Source organism: Piliocolobus tephrosceles, chromosome 12, assembly GCF_002776525.5.
Source record: "Piliocolobus tephrosceles isolate RC106 chromosome 12, ASM277652v3, whole genome shotgun sequence".
Taxonomy (NCBI): Eukaryota; Metazoa; Chordata; class Mammalia; order Primates; family Cercopithecidae; genus Piliocolobus; species Piliocolobus tephrosceles.
Window position 1 is genome coordinate 22,334,247 of NC_045445.1, and position 19,252 is coordinate 22,353,498.

General features: G+C 38.3%; 1 protein-coding gene across 2 annotated transcripts; it reads left to right on the forward strand.

Moving 5' to 3' along the window:
• The first annotated feature begins 509 nt into the window (after nucleotides 1-509).
• On the forward strand, nucleotides 510-17,121 carry RAP2C (RAP2C, member of RAS oncogene family). 2 transcript variants are annotated; one of them, XM_031936622.1, is made up of 4 exons: nucleotides 510-599; nucleotides 2,152-2,961; nucleotides 5,519-5,831; nucleotides 14,589-17,121. In XM_031936622.1, the coding sequence occupies exons 2-3, from the start codon at nucleotides 2,689-2,691 to the stop codon at nucleotides 5,795-5,797; spliced, it is 552 nt and encodes a 183-aa protein (XP_031792482.1). In that variant the 5' UTR covers nucleotides 510-599; nucleotides 2,152-2,688; the 3' UTR covers nucleotides 5,798-5,831; nucleotides 14,589-17,121. The 2 variants fall into 2 exon arrangements, with proteins under 2 accessions (XP_031792482.1, XP_023054590.1); XM_023198822.2 differs by lacking the exon at nucleotides 510-599 and adding an exon at nucleotides 1,801-2,042.
• Nucleotides 17,122-19,252: the final 2,131 nt, after the last annotated feature.

Below are 19,252 nucleotides of genomic sequence, written 5' to 3' on the forward strand. Positions count from 1 at the left end.
AATCAATGCTGTAATAAATACCCTTCCTAAGAAAGTTTGGAAGGATCTTTAGACTGAGTGTGATATTTGTCCACTGTAGTTGACGAGAGTGACCCCACAGGACGCTGTACTGAGGGGAGGAGTATGTTTCACTGCGTGGAGAAACAAAGAGCTCTCTCCTAAGCATGACCAACACATTCAGAGATATTAGGATTGCCAACAGGTGGGATGACCTGAAAAAGAACTCCTTGTTTTGACAGTTTAGTAACAGAGCAAAGACTTGCCACGATTGCCCAACACTAGCTGGATCAGAAGAGGAATTTCCAGACTCAGTTACAAGCACGGCTGGTGGAGGGCTGTGAATCCCACCAGACAGTCTGGAGACAGCTAGGCAGGGAGATGAGCAGCAGAGCTCCAAATCAGGCAACAGCACGTGTGAAACGAGCAGTGACCTGTGGGGAAACTCATAACTCACAGACCAAACCTCTTCCAGCAGAGGGCAGTGCCTCTGATATGAGACAGGGCCCAGGCCAGCTGGAGCCAGAGCTGGGAACTTCGCTGGAGAGATAGCACCGGCCTGAGGTCAAGGAGAAATTGAACTAAACTCTCCTTTGAAGACTGTAAGTGACATTGGGGAATACTCAGGGAGGGACAGTGGGACCTCACACTACTGTGATTCGTCTGTGTTCTAATGTCCAACAATTTAGGCTGAGTAATAAATCTCTTTTTATAGAGTTTGGCCATTTAGGGCTTGCAAGTAAGGGAATTTGGAGTCATTTTTGCTAGGCTGGCCACCGAGTCTCGCAGGTTTCTGGATATATGCTTGAACTGAAAAGAAAGTGACATACCTAAAATACAGCCTAGACTCCTGGCCCTGGGCATCTGTGGATTCGACACAAAGTTTACAAATAGAAAGCTAGCAAAGGGAAATATAGTCGGAAGTAACAATTTTATCTAAAAATAGAAACTTAGAATCTAACACCAGAGTTACTACTTGCTTTTGAATTTCAAAGACTACAAAGGATGGCCTTTAAAACAAAACTTAAGCATGTAAGAGCCAGCCAAGCAAATTGTTACACATACAGATAATCAACGATTAAAATAAATTACTCTTTAGGTCTAAACCGTTTCCAATCAAATCTTTCCTGAATATTGGTTACCTTTTCTGCCGTGTAGTGGTTGGAATCAAATGAGAACATAGCTGAGCAGAGTACCATAAAGTCTACTTCTAATGCTGCTGTTTTCGAGCCTTGTGATTTTTTTTTTTTTTAAGTGACTTTAGTATTCGCTGTTAAAGTCAAGGCGGGTCTACCACACGGTAAAAGTACTGTGTGTGTTTAATTGTCAGGCACGGCTAAGTAAAACGCACTGCATCCGAAGTCTAAGGGTAGTTTGCATGCATCTCTCAGCAAAATAGCAAGTGGAAGGAATACCAGTAAGGAGAATAAACTTTCTGGGCTGTTTGATTACCCCTGCAACTTCTAGTCCAGGGATGTTTGGCGTTCTCCTGGTCGCTAGATTATTAGCCCGCAGTCCCGCACCGGCCAGGGAGCGGCTCAAGTCCTAGCGGGCGGCCGGAGGCTGCGGGGCGGAGGCGCTTCTACGGGTTTGGGGTTGGGACGGTCCGCGGCAGCCGCGGACGAGTAAGGACTGACGCCGCAGGTTCCCAGAGGCCTGTTCCCGAGGCCGGAGTCCCGACCCGAAACCGTCCCTAGCCAGCGCGCTCGCTCAGCAGGGTGCGGCCCCAGCGCCACCCGGCTCGCCCCGAAGAGGTGGGACTTTCCCCACCGGAAGTGATCCCGTCCAGTCTCGGGGAACTGGGGCACCTCAGCCAGTGTGTCAGGGAAACCCTTCCGGGTGTGTGCTGGGGGGGTGGGGGGTGGGTGAGAAAAAAAAGAGGTGGGTTTGCCTAGAGCCCCTGCGGCCGCCGCCGGACGGCCCCCGCCCCTTTCCCCGCCGCGAGCAGCAGCGCTGGGGCAGCGGAGAGACAGAGGAGCCAGCGGGTGGCCATGGCCTTGGCCTGACAGAGCCTCCCCGGCGGCCGGGCGGGTGCGGACGGCGGGGTAAGCGGCGGTAGCCTGATACGGGTGGGAGCCGGGGGAGGCGGCGGCCGGCGCCGCAGGTTCGGGGCGGGGGTCAGCCGGGTAATGTGCATCCTTCTCCCCTTCACAGGCCGGACGACCCCCGCGGGAGCCGGGACCCAGAAACCCGCCCGGGCAGCAGTAACTGGAACGGAGCCCGCAGGCCTGGGCCGGCTGGGCTGCGCGAGCAGGAAGCGGGGTCCCTGGGCCCCTTTGTGTGAAGGGCGGGGGAGGGGTGCGGGCAGCCCTGGGCTGCGGGCTACTCTGACGTCCGCCTCGCCGCGGGGTCCCCTCGTCGCGGCCCCCACCCTTTCCTTCCCGGGGGCACGCGCCTCCTCGTCACCCTAGCCGGGCTTTTCCCAGACTCGCCCTCCTCCCCACGCCCCCTGCTCGGGCCGCAGTTCCTATAGGAAGGGCATTACCATCCCTTCCCCACCCTCCCTGACTCTACGCTCTTTCCCCTCCCCCTCCTGTAACTTCCTCTTCTTCCCCGGTTGGGCCCTCTGCTCCTCTGCACTCTCCTCCCCAGTTCGCAGATTTCCGCCCACCTTCCGCCTAGTCTAGCCGCGCCGCAGCTAGCGGGGTGATCTTTCCCCCTCTCTGGTAGGAGTTGGTGAAGGTGAGACTCATGAGGGAATACAAGGTAGTGGTGTTAGGGAGCGGAGGGGTTGGCAAATCTGCCCTTACTGTGCAGTTTGTCACTGGGACTTTCATTGAGAAATATGACCCCACCATTGAAGATTTCTACCGCAAAGAGATCGAAGTGGACTCTTCCCCCTCCGTGCTGGAAATTCTGGACACCGCAGGAACTGAGCAGTTTGCCTCCATGAGAGATCTCTACATCAAAAACGGCCAAGGTTTCATCCTGGTTTATAGCCTGGTTAATCAACAGTCTTTTCAGGTAACCAAACCAAGTCTTGTAATTTGTTAGAAGGGGGTGTGGTAATCCGACATCGACTTCTGGGTTGCTTGAAACGTGCATTAATGACAGTGCTTTGCTTTTGAAAGTTAGACATGACGCATTTTTGAGGTTACTCCAGGCATGGAAGACTATCGGGTTGTTTCTATAGAGCGTAGTAAAGTAACAAGCGTCAACAAATATTTTAAAGCTATTTTTAAGTGAAAGAAAAGTGAAAAAAATGTCAGTCTGTGTATATTTCGCCTGGAATATAACCTTCTGAAGTTGCTTGCTCAATTCAACAAGTATTGATTAACTTACTCAACAAAACATCTAACAAATAATCTCGGGTAAATAGAGCACTTTGAAAAAAATTATTTGGAGCCGATTATCTGTTGCACAGATAAGTCCTCTCTGTCTGTCCCACCCACACCTTCCCCTCCCACCCCGCACCACCCCCTCCCGCCGCCCTCCCCTTCTCTCTCAAGTTTCTCAACTAGATTCATAAATCGTAGTGTTGCACAATGAAGAACTCAAGACCTGCCTTCTAGGCATTTTACTTAATTACTTGGGGCGTGTAGTAGGAAGGAAAGTTACTAATAGAAAAGACTAGTACCTAGAATTAATAACCAACAAAAATCAGGAATGACTCCTTTTCTGCAGTTGATCCAAATTGTTTCTGGTAACTGCCTGTATTTACAGAAAATACGTGGGTCTGGGAACACTGAACAAGTGCAGATTTCTTACTCCGGCTGGGTGGCCAAACTGGATGTGGTCCAATCTCTTAGAAAATCTGTCTTGTCCTTCACTGGGAAACAGACTGAAGGTTTAACGTTATTTTAGGAGATGCGATGTATGTTTCTATTTATTCCTTGAAAATAAATAACCTCATATTGACCCATTATATTGACCTCCATTGATTTAGGAAATGGATATATTTTTTCTGCATTTAAAGGTATGCACTTAATGTAGCTTACTTAAGAGACCTTAAGTGCTTTATCCAATACAATGTGCTAATTCCACTTTCTTTAGTATTTTAAATTAAAGTACTATAGTGAACTTTCCCAGTAACCTGATAGAACAACTTCAGAGATTTTTTTTTTAAGATGATAAATTCTGGGGAAATAAATCAAAGCTATTGAGACCAAACTAAATTCACTTAATGTGGGCATAAATTCCCAAACAATAGTATCATAAAAGCATTTTCCCCCAGAAAGTACCAAAGTACTGAAGGTGCTGTTTGACAGGCATTATTTTCCCTAAAGGATCCTCAGGAGATTTGTTATTCTATCAGCTTACTCTCTGGAGGCTGAGAGTCTTTTGAAGGGTGTTTCATAAGATTTCTGTTATATCCATTTCTGTTATATACATGAATTGGGAGTGAAAAACTGTGCCATTATTTCAGTGGAGATGTAAACTCCTTTGAGCCCAAATGCCATAAGTTTGGATTTTCAGCTGAATTTATGTTTCCATAAAGACAACGGGAAATAAGCATGACCTAGAAGACTGAGTTGATAAATGATCAAACCAAATTGATGTAAATATCAAATAACTATATTTTTATAGATTTTCACAGTCCCTTGCTTTCCCGTAGACCCACATGTGAATATTCTGTGCTTACTGTGACTTCCAATTAAACATACATTTTCTATTTAAGGCAAACTTTTAAAATTATGAAATATTACAAAAAATGGTGATTTTTATAATTAAATCTATAATATTGTCTTAAATCAATACTTGCCCCCACCTCCCAAAATTGATGCTACTGGAGGATTGCTAACGCTCTTATGTTTTGTAATTCGTTGTAACTACTTGGAAAAAGTAATACGCATGGGGGAACAATCAAGCAGTAAAAAACAAACACAGGCAAAAAACAAAACAAAACAAAAAAAAACTGTCTTCTTCCCACCCAGACTCCCCTTGCACTGTCCTTCCCAGGAGTTGCTAACTGTTACAGTAGTTTATAGCGAATTTAAGTGTATTTTAAGGTGTTTGATTTTACTGGAATAAATGCATACCATTCAGTTTAAAATAAAACATTTAAGTGTATCCATCTGGTTGTAACTCTTTTCTTCTAGGCATTACAGAGTGATTTTTGTTCCCACTTAAAACACTTTCACTCAAGCCCTCTTGCTACATGGCTAGGAATGCATAGATGCTGCAATCCTGTGCTAGGATAACAGGTGTTACAAGGAGTGATGACAAGCAGGCAGGTTTAGGGAGATGGCCAAACATCCTTATGTACGAATGGATTAATCATTTGGAAACTTGCTTTTTAAATCAGTATAGACTGGGGGTGGGTAAAAGTGATTATATGAGTCAAGGTTAGTGTGCAACCCATATTTTATATTCCTGACAAACCTAGCAGGTAGAGTCTGTGGAAATTATCTAGTTCTTCTGTGGACAAAATGATGACGTTTTCTCTGTTTAGGTGTGATTTCATTTTGGATTCAGCTTTGTATACTCACTGAGGTATGACTTTTTGTAATACTGTAATATTTCTGTTATGGTTGTACAAACAGCATAATGTTTTTCTTTCTCTTTGTGATTGCTTGAATAGGATATCAAGCCAATGAGAGATCAAATTGTCAGAGTGAAGAGATATGAAAAAGTCCCACTAATCCTAGTAGGAAATAAAGTGGATCTGGAACCAGAAAGAGAGGTTATGTCTTCAGAAGGCAGAGCTCTGGCTCAAGAATGGGGCTGTCCTTTCATGGAGACATCGGCAAAAAGTAAATCAATGGTGGATGAACTTTTTGCTGAGATCGTCAGGCAAATGAACTATTCATCCCTGCCCGAGAAGCAAGATCAGTGTTGTACAACTTGCGTCGTCCAGTAAAAAAGATAACCTCAATCATGGCCATACCGAGCAGGTTAGTTTTTGATGGAACTGTGTGAATCAGGTAGTGTTTTGTTTTTTGATCAAATATAACAAAAAGCTGGTTAGTGTTAATACACATGGCACTGTCTTAAATTTCTTTATTTTTAAAATAACATTTTCCATCACACAAAATAGTTAACATTCAATGAAGAAAATTTTTTAAAATGCAGATTAGCAAAGCGGAGGTAAAAAAATTGCTTATATTCCCATCACCAAGATTTTAAGTGAGTTATTGTTCTTCCTTCTCTGCTTTATTGGTAACATTTCTTTGAGTTGAGTTAAACCATAACACACTTTTTCCCTGTTCTTCTGATTTAGCATCCAAAATGCACAGGAGAGCACTCAGTAATAATTTCAGAAGTTTTGTGGTATTTTCTATACTTTTATGTTTTTATGTCCTGAGCAAGCAAATTGTTGCAATTAAAATCACCAGTTTACTAATCACCAAGTGCTTGATTAACAATACAATTATTTAATCAAATTCATCTGTACCTAACACTTGAGGGACTTAAGTGACCTCTGATAATAACAAATTGTAGTGCCACAATGTACCGACTTCATTATAAATATACAGTCCAAACGATAATCTGGTTGAATTATCTGTGAGGTGTTAGAAGGAACAGTTCATGCATTAAAAAAATTTATTCAGTTTAATAAATTATGAGATTAATAGGAACAGTAACAAACCTTCAGGCCTTTCACTGAGTTAAATGATAACTTACAAGTTTTTTAAATGAATGAGTTTTTTTTTTTAACTCATACTTCTTTTTAAAAGTAAGGTTATGTAAAACCTACGAAGCATTTAAAACAAGATTATTCATGTCATGATCTTTTAGTCTAGATTGTAATTGAGCAAATAGTCTCACTTAGACGGTAACACTTAGATAATAAGATAGAACAGCCAATATTGTGAATGACTGAGAAACCGCAGCAAATGCCAGACTAGCCTGGCAGTATCAGGAATGAAATTGATCTTCCTGAGCCAAGGCTGACCTCGAGTCTAGGAGGCAGTGTTGCAAATGGCAACAGGCATTTCAGATTGGAGCAATGATTCCTAATCAAGGGTCTGGCTTTGTGTATGCTCCCTGGAGAAAAGACTAACGGTCCCTAATTTATCTTTTCAGACAAGGTCTCCTGTCAGATAATGTCATCTTTGAAAATGAAGGATGACAACAATGCTTTATTTAAAATGCTTTTACTCATCATCCTTTCGCATACCAGAATATGATGAAAACTCATTTATTTTCTTATGTCTAGCTACATCTATTATTTTATAAAGTCACTTTTCAGACCATAGCGCACTTGCATTATAGTCTTTTGAGGAGGGGAGAGGCTTATGGATCAAGTCCCATATTCTTGCTGCTGTAATCTCTCTCCTTAAATTGTAAGCCAGCTTCACATTTGAACAAGTTCTGTGTGGTGATTGCATCTTTACTGTTTTGCTCTATTTTTCTATCTGACACTTACTGGGCAGATGATGTAAGTGTCCATACACATTTTGTGTTAGTTTTATCATCTTTTTAAAAATTAATCAACTCCCACGAAATGTTCTCAGTTTTCCTTCCATCATTAATGTAGACAGCTATAGGAGGTTAACTGAATAAAATTGGTCTCACACATGTCAAGAGCCAGCTGTCTCAGCCAAATTGGCAGGTGAATAATTTCTAAAGCTATTTTTGAACCTCTTTTCTTCTGAATCATTTCTGAGTTTATTTCATTTGGTAACTTTTTGTGATCTGAATTATATTTAACCTATTTGGTTACCTACAGGAATGAGTACATAGCTTTTTTTAGTATCTCAAGCCAACTATATATTTTTGGTTAATTAACATACTAAAAATGGAAATTATTATTAATACCTATAATTCATTTTTATAGTAGTGGGTTTTTTATAGTGTGTAGGTTTTTGCTTGTTTTTGTAAGCAGAATATATAAATGAAGATGTTAGCCTTGAAATAAAATATCCAATAAGCTGAATTTCTAAAAATACTAAGGGGAACTCCCTGACCAAGATCTTTTAGAACAAAGTGCACTATATGCAGGGTTGTTTTTTTTTTTTGTTTGTTTGTTTGTTTTTTTTTCTGACACCAAATAAAATTGAACTGATTCCCATATATGGGAATCTCTAATCTGAGGCTAGTAAAATTTGTGGTTGTCCTTGTTCACCATTTACCTGAAAAGAAAAGAAAATAGATGGTGGATTTTGAATACTATAGCTTGAGTCATGGAGCTCCGAAATCTGTTAGACCCAGATCTAAATTGAATGTCAAATTTTGACAGGTAAAGGTGATTTGAGAAATGTTTGTCCCTAATATTTAGAAGAGTACCTTGTCCAAGTTAGAAATAATAGGATGTAAATCAGAAACACTGTTACTGTTGTTAATTGGTTGTTTTTTAACTGAGAGGGAAAATTTATTAATGCTCTAAGAATTGCTTCTGATAATTCCTCACATTTATGTCTTAACACCTTTCAATTTGGGTCACTGGTCTCTTGCCTAACACCTGTTTATCTGCATGGCTCCCAGAATTGTTTCCTCACCTTTTACCCTCCCATTAGTAACTTTAGTGTAAGTTTGGAAGCATAACCAGATTCCTTATACACTGCCATCATCCTGATTTCTTTACTGATCTGAGGAGCGTACGATCAAGTGCTTTGAAGGGACTTCTTTTGCTGTATGGCAGCAGTATAATGGAAACTCAGGTCAGCATTGTCTCCCTGTTCTGGTTTCATTCACTATGTCATAGCTCTTCTGTGCTGGTATAAATTATTGGCAGTTCACTGTTTTGGTATATTTTTGTGGAGAAAGATCGATGTTTTGTTAATAATCTTGTAATACTATAAAAGAAGCAAATCACTGTCCTGTGGGAGTTCAGGGAAACAGGGGATCACAACCAATTAGAACAGAGTTTCTTAACATTCTGGGATCTTTGCTATTTGGGGCTGTCCTGTGCATTGTCAGATGTTTAGCAGCATCCCTAGTTTTTACCCACTAGATGACAGTAGCATCTTCCTAATCCCCCATTATGACAAGAATATCTCCAGAAATTGCCAAATGCCCCCGGGGACAAAAATTGCCCTTAGTTAAGAGCCACTGAGTTAGAGATACTGGTAGCAATAGCATTTGAATCAGGCTTTGAAGATGGGTAGGACTTGAGAGGATTGGTGGTGGGGGTGGGGGGTGTCAGTGTTGACTTTCAAACAGAAAGAATGCCAAGAAGGAGCATAAAGGAGCATAATCATATCCTAAAATATTCTGTTGATTCCCTAATAGGAAGGGGGGAAGTGCAGTAAAGATGTCTCTTAAATGTGACAGCTTGATATATCCTTTTGGCAAATAGAATGTTTTAAAGATGATTTTTCAAGGATTCCTTTATGTCAGTCCAGTATTGATGAAAGTGATAAAGAAAGAAAATGGGGGGAAAGGGTGTTATTCACTGTGGTTTGAAGGTCTCCTGTAAGACTACCATTTTTCTCAGTGTACTATGGAACAGGTCCTCCCAACTAGAGTAAATGGTGCATAAGAGTACCAAACACAGGGAAGCAAACTGAAAGGACAAAGATCACTATTTATGTCAGCCCCAGTTTATTATGTATTTCAGCCTGAAGAAAAAGGGGGATTCTCGGTTCAAGACTAGCACATCATTTTACATGGCAGCAGAATGCCTGGGATGCTAACAAAGGCTACTGAAAGGCTAAACCATATTTGAACATCATTTTAGTCTAGCTAGACTTACTATTCCTAAATACAGTGGCATTGATTAACATTTTCATGTTTTTTTAAAATAAAAAAAGTAGAATTAGAATGGTTTTTAATTTTTTTAGCTTTTAATTTTAGTTTTTAATTTTTTTTTTTTTTTTTTTTTTGAGACGGAGTCTTGCTCTGTCACACAGGCTGGAGTGCAGTGGCACGATCTTGGCTCACTGCAACCTCCGCCTCCTGGGTTCAAGCAGTTCCCTGTCTCAGCCTCCTGAGTAGCTGGGACTACAGGCGCCCGCCACCAGCCTGGCTAATTTTTGTATTTTCAGTAGAGGTGGGGTTTCACCATATTGTCCAGGCTGGTCTTGAACTCTGGACCTCGTGATCCACCCGCCTCGGCCTCCCAAAGTGCTGGGATTACAGGCGTGAGCCACCACGTCCAGCCTAGTTTTTAATTTTTTATGGTATGCTGGGGCTTTAGCAAATGTGAGGAGAAAAATCCTAAAATCACATCATGTACTTATAATTTCCTATACAAGGTAAATATTAATAATATCAGTAAAACGCTGGAGTGGAATTCTGTTGTAGAAGTTATAGTTTTGTTAGATACTTCTTTTTTTCCCACTGCTCTATTTGCATATCACTTTGAATGGGGAAAATGGCTTATTTAAAATGCTCATCTGTCATCCAGTTCACATGGTGAGTCCAAGTGGAGCAGAGGAGTTGAATGGAGGAAGAAGCATGCTTTGGGGGTGGTATGTACCATAAAGGCCCTCAGCGAACCTTGGGTAAAAGGGAAAAACAAAGCCACCTTGCCCTTTCTGCTACCCCTAATTCTCCCAGACCTTCACTGAATTCGTAGGGTTGGTTCATGGTTTGAGACTTGAGAGTGGACAGGTGCCTAGTTAGATCTGCTCTAGATCTGGAGGTGTGTGGTGATTAGAATGACTGTTTGTATATCTGTTCCCTCTTTAATTGCTTCCTTTTAACCTCAAGATTAGGCTTTTATTGCAGAATAAAATGCATATGAGCCATTCAGTTTTACTCCATTACCTCTCTGGCTTAGAATGAACCATCGGTAGAAGTAACAAAAATTGCATCATGGAGTTGGAGAATTGCCACCAAGGAAGTGTTCTAGCCATACTACAGAAAAGATTGTCCCCGTGGGATTACTTCTCAGCAGAATTCTACAATTCAGAAGATAGTATCAGTAAGAAAAACTTAAGTCCTGTCAGCTGTTAGAAAAACGTGTCCAATCAAAAACATACTCCCAAGTTCTTTTGATTAGCCAATCTTAGGAATATCAAATTCAGAAAAAGCAATTTAGAGTTGAGGGGTGTACTAACTTACCTGGTCTAATTCAAAGCTAGCAACTGGAATTGGATCATTGGGCTCACACTGCTGTTTATTATCACTGGACTTGGTTATAATATTTGAGATCTCAGAATTGAACTCATCATATTAATTTAAACATTCAGAAATTTTAGATCTAGTACATAAAAATAGCTAATCCCATCCCTTCTACCCTGGGTTCACCATAAACATTTTGTGAGCTTGCTTTCTTTCATGTGTGATTCCATCTCCATTCAAGGATTCTATGCCATAGGTTCCGCTTTTGCTCTCTGTGTTTAATGGGTGACAGTGAACACGTTTAAAGACCTAGTCCTCCCACTGCAACCCCAGTAAGCTTCATGAGTACTATGCGCATTAGGATAGAGAAGCAAAACAAAAGATATTTAACAAAAACATAACCTGTATCAGAGGAATTCCAGCCTAAGAGCAGATGCAGTGGCTCATACCTCTCATCCCAGCACTTTGGGAGGCCAAGGTGGAAGGATCACTTGAGGCCAGGAGTTCAAGACCAGCCTGGGCTATGTAATGAGACCCCCCCCCCCGACTCTACAAAAAATAAAAATAAAAAAATTAGCTGAGTGTGGTGGTGTGCGCCTGTAGTCCTAGCTGTTCAAGAGGCTGGGGTAGGAGGATCTCTTGAGCCCAGGAATTCCAGGTTTCAGTAAGCTGTGATTGCACTACTGTACTCCAACCTGGATGACAGAGCAAGATCCTGTCTCTGAGATTTAAATTATTATTAAAATAATAATTTTAATGTTTTCTTAAAATTATTATTAAAATAATTTAATTGATGATTTATTAACATTATTATTAAAATAATGATTTATTAAAGTTATAATTCCAGCCTGATGTTTTGCTAATACAACTAACTTTTAACTTGTATATAAAATGATAATTAAACATGAAAGGAAATTCGTTTTCAAAAAAAGTATTTTGGTTAAATCCCAAGAATATCATATGCCTAAAACTAGAAAAAAATTAAAAGTGATTATGATTACATGCTAATATTTGTGTGTGTGTGTGAGAGAGAGAGAGAGACAGTGCTAGTAAATACCATTGTATTTAGATAAGTTAAGTCCAGTTAAGCTAAAAAGACGTTCATAAACTGCTAAGCCTTTCAGGAGCCTTTGTTAACATACCAGGCATTCTGCTGCCATGTGAAATGATGTGCTAGTCTTGAATCAAGATTCCCCTTTTTTTCTTCAGGCTGACATAAATAATGATCTTTGTTCCTTTTTGTTCTGTGTTTGGTACTCTCATATACCAATTTACCCCACTTGACAGACCCTATTTATTTCATAATTTCCTGAGCAAAAGATTTGGATTAGTGTGTGTTTTTTGTTTTGTACTTTCCTACAATATTGCATTAGTAAAAAGCTAAAAAGTAGAACCAGACAAGTAAGAGTTTGAATAGAAGCTTCCAGAGTTAAGATTTGTCGAATGTCTTGCTGGAAACCTGAGAGCGAGGTCGAGGATAACTTGGGTTCTGTCTTGAAAGCTGCAAGTTATACCTTTGCAACGTGCTTGGATGTGATATCCTACACGTTAAAAAGTACTGATTTGACCAGCTGCCTTTAAACCTTCAGCGATTTATTTTTACATACATGAGTGTGTTAGTATATTGAAAATTTTGCTGTCACTGTGGAGCAAGAACATTTGCACTTGCAATTCTAATCTGAAAGAGATTGTTGTTTTTGTTTAATGCAAGCATTTTACTTCAGGATTTATTACTGCAGATAATTATAATTTATTACTCTCTTGAAAAGTAGCTAGTATTAATACTTTGTTTGCTTAAAGGTATGCCTAATGTTAATATTATTGAGCCTAACTCAGGATTTCACAGGAGTATTGTCATCCTGTGTATGTGGATAGACCAAATGTTACCCAGGTTTTTAGAGGGTGGGAGGTGATTAATATATCACGTTTTATTCAATATAGATTATGGTTAGTAAAATGATTTGATTATTAATATTTTGGCTAGAAATAAATAACTACTTTCTCAATTTGATTTTAGAGAATGCTTGAACAGGTCTTCAATATTTAAGAGAAATAATCATTTTTGAAAATCCCAACATCTTTATAATTGTTTGATTTAAAAAGGGAAATGAAAATTTATAGCAAATTCATTAATTCAAACTAATTGAAGGAAGTCTTGTCTAAATTACAAAAAAGTATTCATAATGAATACTTTTTATTCATTATGAATACTGCATATGTAATGAAATACTGTTGTGTTCAAGTAGGTATAGAAATTCCAGCTAGGCCAAAAAAATATAAAGGTCCTTAGTCTAGATATCAAAAGTACAATCCTAGTCTTCTAGAAATTTATAACATAGTTGGAAAAGGAAAACAAATTTACAGCAACCCTGTGAAGAAAGTATTTTTATCCGTTTTTCAACGATGAGGAAACCGGACATGCCCAAGCTTAAATAACTGGTGTCCTAATTAACAATTTAATGCAAAATGTCTTTTAATTGGAAAAATGTTTCTATAATAGTTTCTAAAGAGGAAGACTTTTGTTCTGTTTTTTCCTAATGTGTTTAGGTAGCAGAATTTCAATAATGAGCAGAGTGATGTCCTTTAATAATAATCATTTTTATGATATAGCTGCTAATAAAGCACTATGTCAGGCACTTTGAACACTAATAGAAGTGTAGCTGTCAAATGAAATTAAAATTATGCATTTATAAACATTGGTAGAGCCCTTAAATGATTATAAACTGGTTTCCCTTGGCATTCTTTCATAGTTGCTGTTCTACTTTTGTTTCTGGTTTTATGATAACATTTTTTATCTCATGCGTTTGAAAACAAACATAACTCTACTCCCCTAGAAGCTGTTTGGTGATTCAGCACAATTGAAGGATGCTCTGTCTGTCTGAACGATAGATTTTTTTTTTCCCTAGTATCAGCTGGAAGGGCAGAAATCTGTGAGCTATAAGAGCAGGGAATGAGGAATTCCAGTCATAAAAGAAGATCCTGTGGTTGGGAGGATGTCCCCCAAAAACGGAAGACCCAAGTGGAAAATGTGAACTGCTGCTATCACCTAGTTTCTGACCTAACCTAGGCACCTAGTAGGTGCTCAATATTTAGACCTTGATTGAATTGCATTCCCTCCCTCCCTCCCTCCCTCCCTCCCTCCCTTCCTTCCTTCCTTCCTTCCTTCCTTCCTTCCCTTTTTTCTCTTTCTTTTCTTTTCTTTCTGCAGTCCTCCCACCTTGGCCTTCCAGAGTACTGGGATTACAGACATGAACCACTGTGCCTGGCCTGAATGACATTTTCTCATTTTAATCTCTCAAGAAACTAAATTTGGGAAAAGTCTAACATACTGCCTATTAACTCATAATTAGCATGCATTTGATAACAATACCATTTCCAGTTAAAATGTGAAGCGATCAAGTTCAAAGTAGAAGCAGCATTTGCAACAACTTTTATACTGTAAGATCATTTAAACCAGTAAGGACATTTTAAATATTGCATAAGTATAAAACAAGTACAAGGCATAATAATATTATAAAAATAAGCTAGGATAGCTACACACATGCACACACAAAGTACATTATATCCAGTGCATCACTTCTGTGTTTCTGTTTTTTTTTTTTTTCTGTTACCACTTCGCTGTGTATATAGATCTGTTGTCAGTGTTCTCTTTTTAAACTATATATTTCTACATTTTTATGACATGTTTATCTTAATTGCAGATAAAACTCAGAGGAAATTTGCACAGATGCTGCTTTGGAGAACTTTACAACCTGGGTTGCAGAACTGAGCCTTGGTAAACCTGTCTCTATTACAGCATGTTGCCATACATCTATTTAAGTGTGTAAGGTCTTTGGCCTTCAAGATCCATCGACCTTAAACAGGAATGCTTAGCACGTTTACCATACGTTTAAAATCTATTCTTTATCAATCAGTCCTTTTATAGCTTTCTAAGTTCTTATTGATGGCTAATATGCAAGGGTTAATTTTTAATATTTTAATTGATTTCTTTAATCAGTTTCTCGACTTGTATTTATTAAATACTCAAACTCAGTATTACCTACTCAATGCCTTTTAAAAGAAAGTTATAATGGAGAAAAAATTGAGCCTTAAACAAATGGTTACTTCTGTATATTACCTCGTACCAATGCTTCATCCTATTTGTAAAATCTTTCTCCTTTAAAATTATTGGTTAATACTTTGAGACTTTGTTTACGTGTGGCAGTGTTGTAAAAAGAAACTAAAGATCACATTTTACCTGTATGGATGGAATATCCCTTTTCTTCAAGTGCAGTTTGTGATGTGTGTGTGTTTGTTTGTTTTTTTTTTTTTTTGGTAATTAACATGTTCTGAAAGTTACAATTGATATTTGAAATTGACTGTAGAGCATTTAGTTGAAGAGTTAAGCATTCAATTCCATTAGGTTTTCACATGTGTTAATCTCATTTACAGCATTGAATTGCGGCAGTAACATTTTCCTTTCTGTGGAGTTCTAAATTTAGTTATGACCTATTTAGCAATGCCTTTGAAAAGGGATATTGTATCCATGGTAAATTAATTGTATACCTAAACAGAGATAGCTCATCTTTGCCTATCAGGCTTGTAATTGACATCTAGTAGACTTCTGCACATGTAAAATTGAATTCAAATAAAATCATATACACTTTCTAGTTCTTAATATTTGTCTTTCTGAATAATAGTTTAAAGCAATATTTGTTAAAGTTTTCTTGCACTATCACAATTGCTTTTTAGTTATTTCTCAAGAAGCATGTTCGTAGTAGAGACAAAATCTGTGTAACAGGAGGGAGAATAGCGCCAAGTCTCTGGGCTATTTTTTATTTTTGCAAATGTGCTTTCTAATAGCCATTGCCTTCCATGTTGTTTACCTAATCAGCACATTTTGTCTGAATACTTGAACATTTTAACAGTAACGCAGGTATAGAATCAGAAAGGAAACTTATGAAGAGTATATTTTGGTTCAGTTTTAACACCGTGACAATGAGGGCTTTTTCTAGCAATGATTTTTAAATTGTATAAGTTTGACAGTATTTTATTGTTGGGTTTTTATTTGGTTTTAGTTGTGTGCTTTTCATTTGCAGAAGTTAGTAACTGCAGCTCATCTACTGCACCAAAGTTCTCGATTTTAGGAGCCCAGCTTTAGTCATTTGAACATGCTTCTAAATAAAATAAAACAAAACAAAACCAAAACTATACTTTTGATCTATAATAATAGCTCAATAACTTTGTCAAGGAAAGCTCTAATATATGCAGTGATGGTTTATGAAAGGGTGTGGCAATTTTAAATTTATATTGTGTGTAATGTTCAAATAAAGTGGTATCTACATTCATGTGATTTATTGGTCAGCATGACCATTAATTATTGAGTAGAAATTGATTAAACTTTGATTTCCTTTTTTTAAATCGTGTTGCATTTGATTCCTGAGCAAATTCCCTCAAAGTGAACTCTTATTCTTAAATTTTGAATTTTATGGTGAGATTGTAAAGATAGAGGCAATTGAAACATTGTTCCTTATTTATGAACTGCTTGAAATGAATACTTAATTTAAGTTTGCACTTTAATACCAAACTTAAAACCAAACACTCATTTAAAAGTAGGTTAAGTGATCATGGATCATTGTTATTAGCTTTGTGGCTTTGTGAAATTCTAAAGGAATCAAATAATTCATCATGATTTAAATTTTCTAGAGATTTTGATTTTTTGTAGTGTTTCTTTCCTATAGATTGTGTTCTTGTTTCTCTCTCTCTCTCTCTCTAAATTACAGTGTTCATTGTCATTGACCTCAGCAGCAAATTTGACTTGAATTCACTTAGAATCACAGGAATCAGGGGAAAGTGATTTTAAAGGTGGTTTCTCCAGCACATTTTAAGAAAAGGGACCAAAAGTTATTTTACCTTCCTCAATAGATTGCATGTTGCTTATTAGGATAATAAATTAATATTAAATGCAATATATGTCTTGTCTTTACTATGGCATCTGTTTAGGAGTTGTTCAAATCACTGCAGTAGGGCTCTGCAAATAAAATAATGTAACCTATTATCATGGATCTAATGTACTGTAACTTTATCAGTGAAAGGTAAAATCTCAAATAACAAGTACAAACATTGAACAATTACCTATAAAGATTTGTAACAGTAAAATTTTTCCAATAGATTTCATTCTTGTCATTTTGTAAGACGACCCTGCAGTCCACCTGTTTGTAACTTTTTTAATAAAATAGACATCTGTATTACTGAGGTTGGTTTCTTTAATTATTTGGTGTATTGCTTCATGTTCTGGATTTGCTAACTTATAAATCTTTCTCAAAACTGAAAGTCATTGATTTTTATCAAAATGATCATGTGTATTGCAGTACATGTTTAAACAAAGTTAAACATTCATTTGCCTGTTTCCTTAATTACCATTCTGGCATATTTTGGGGGAAAACTGAGAATGATATGCCCTAAAATATAATATGTAATCAATTTGAATAATTTGTAAATAAGTTAGAAATTATAGACAATGGCTAAAAAAGAATGATGTATATAACCTGATCTACATGCAGAAAGTGGCCAAACAACAAATTTGTCCACTGGGAATTGTCCATGTATAAAATATTTCAGACAATATATTTTTCTGGAGGCAGTCTTGCTCTGTCACTCAGGCTGGAGTGCAGTGGCACAATCATAGCTCACTTCAACCTTGAACTTCTAGGATCAAGTGATCCGCCTGCCCCAGCCTCTTGAGAAACTGGGACTACAGATGCTTGCTACCATGCCCAGCTAATTTTTCCATTTTTTTTGTAGAGATGGGGGCATCTCACTATGTTGCCCAGGCTGGCCTCAAACTCCTGGGCTTAAACAATCCTCCTGCCTTTGCCTCCCAAAGTGCTTGGATGACAGGGGCGAGCCACCATGTCCAGCCCAGATTTCAGACAATATTAAGCAATACAATTAAATTTGAAAATGTTAAGGAACTCTGACACAATTATTTTGTTTTATTCAGTGAAACATTTTGACAATCACTTTAATTCGCTGTCCAATTCAACATTTTTAAAATTGTTGACTAGATTTTTTAACCTTAATTTTAAAAAATCATTTTCAATCTTTTCTTTGAAGTTAGGCAGTTCTGTCTATCCAAATGTACGTGGACTGCATTTTTAAAATATTTGTAAATGAATGGGTAGTTTTATGTGCCTGTATCATATAGAAAATATCTTATTGTTTATTATCATCAATTATTGGCCTTCAATTGGGCTCCAGACACTCCATATGTGCTGCCTTAGATGCTGTCCTTGCAGTCAATACATAACTTTTTTCTAAAATGAAGGCACTCAGGATTTCAGGACCTTCCACCTTTTCTCCACTAAAGGAGTGGTATCCCTTCATCCAGCAAGATCAACGTGTTTAACCAAGTGAGTAACAGGGTGAGAGGATAGGAAGGTAAGAGCTAAGGAAAACTAGCCTGATGAGCCAAATCAGCATTGAATATCAGTAAGGGACTCCGTCACAGCCGACTACCTTTATCTCCTCCCCATTGTCCTCTTCGTGCCATTCTTATCCTGGGAAAAGATTTACCTAGTCTTAATACTTTTCCAGGTTATAGCATCTTGGGGTCCAGCTTCAAGGCTATAAGATTTCTCATTTAGATTTAAAGTAGAGACCATTTTTCAGTTAAACTTCAGCTTGTACACATATTAATCTCATTTGAACTTTACCGCTAGCTGGTGTTTTGGAGTTTATTGTTCCCATTTTATAGTTGATGAAACCAAGGCTCAGGAAAGTTGTGCCTTAAGTTCATAAAGGTAAGGTCAAATGATTAAAATGTTGAGAAAGTTTCTTTTGGAAAAGTTTTCAAAAAAATGTATCATTAGGTAGAGTCAGATGGGTACTATTAAAATTATAAAGCTTATGGAAACAAGATAAAAGCACGAAATAACTATTTTAAGTCAGTGTGATGGTCCATATGTAACAAAATACTAGCATCCTTTTTAAAGGTAATGTGTGTGTTATATTACTAAAATTTATGTAAGTCATAAGCTATTTTCGTTATAGCTATTTTTCTTTGGAAAGGCAATGTCTTAAATCTAGTATTTGGCAGCCTTTGACCACCAGGCAGAATCCAACCTGGTAAGCAGTGCCAAAAGAACTGTAGTTAGATTTAGCAGCTGTATTCTGAATCAATCGCAAAGCTCAGCTGCACCCCTTTTCTACCTAAACTTACAGTTTGAATGGAGAACCAGAAGTGCAGCTGATCTTCAACTCGTCTTTTGTCAGCACAGAGCCATATCCCTGTGCTTAAAAAGCATTGTTCTCAATGGGTGAGGTCATCCCACTCCCAAGCTCAATGGTCCTGGTATGGTGTTATAATTTATGAGTGTTCTCCCAT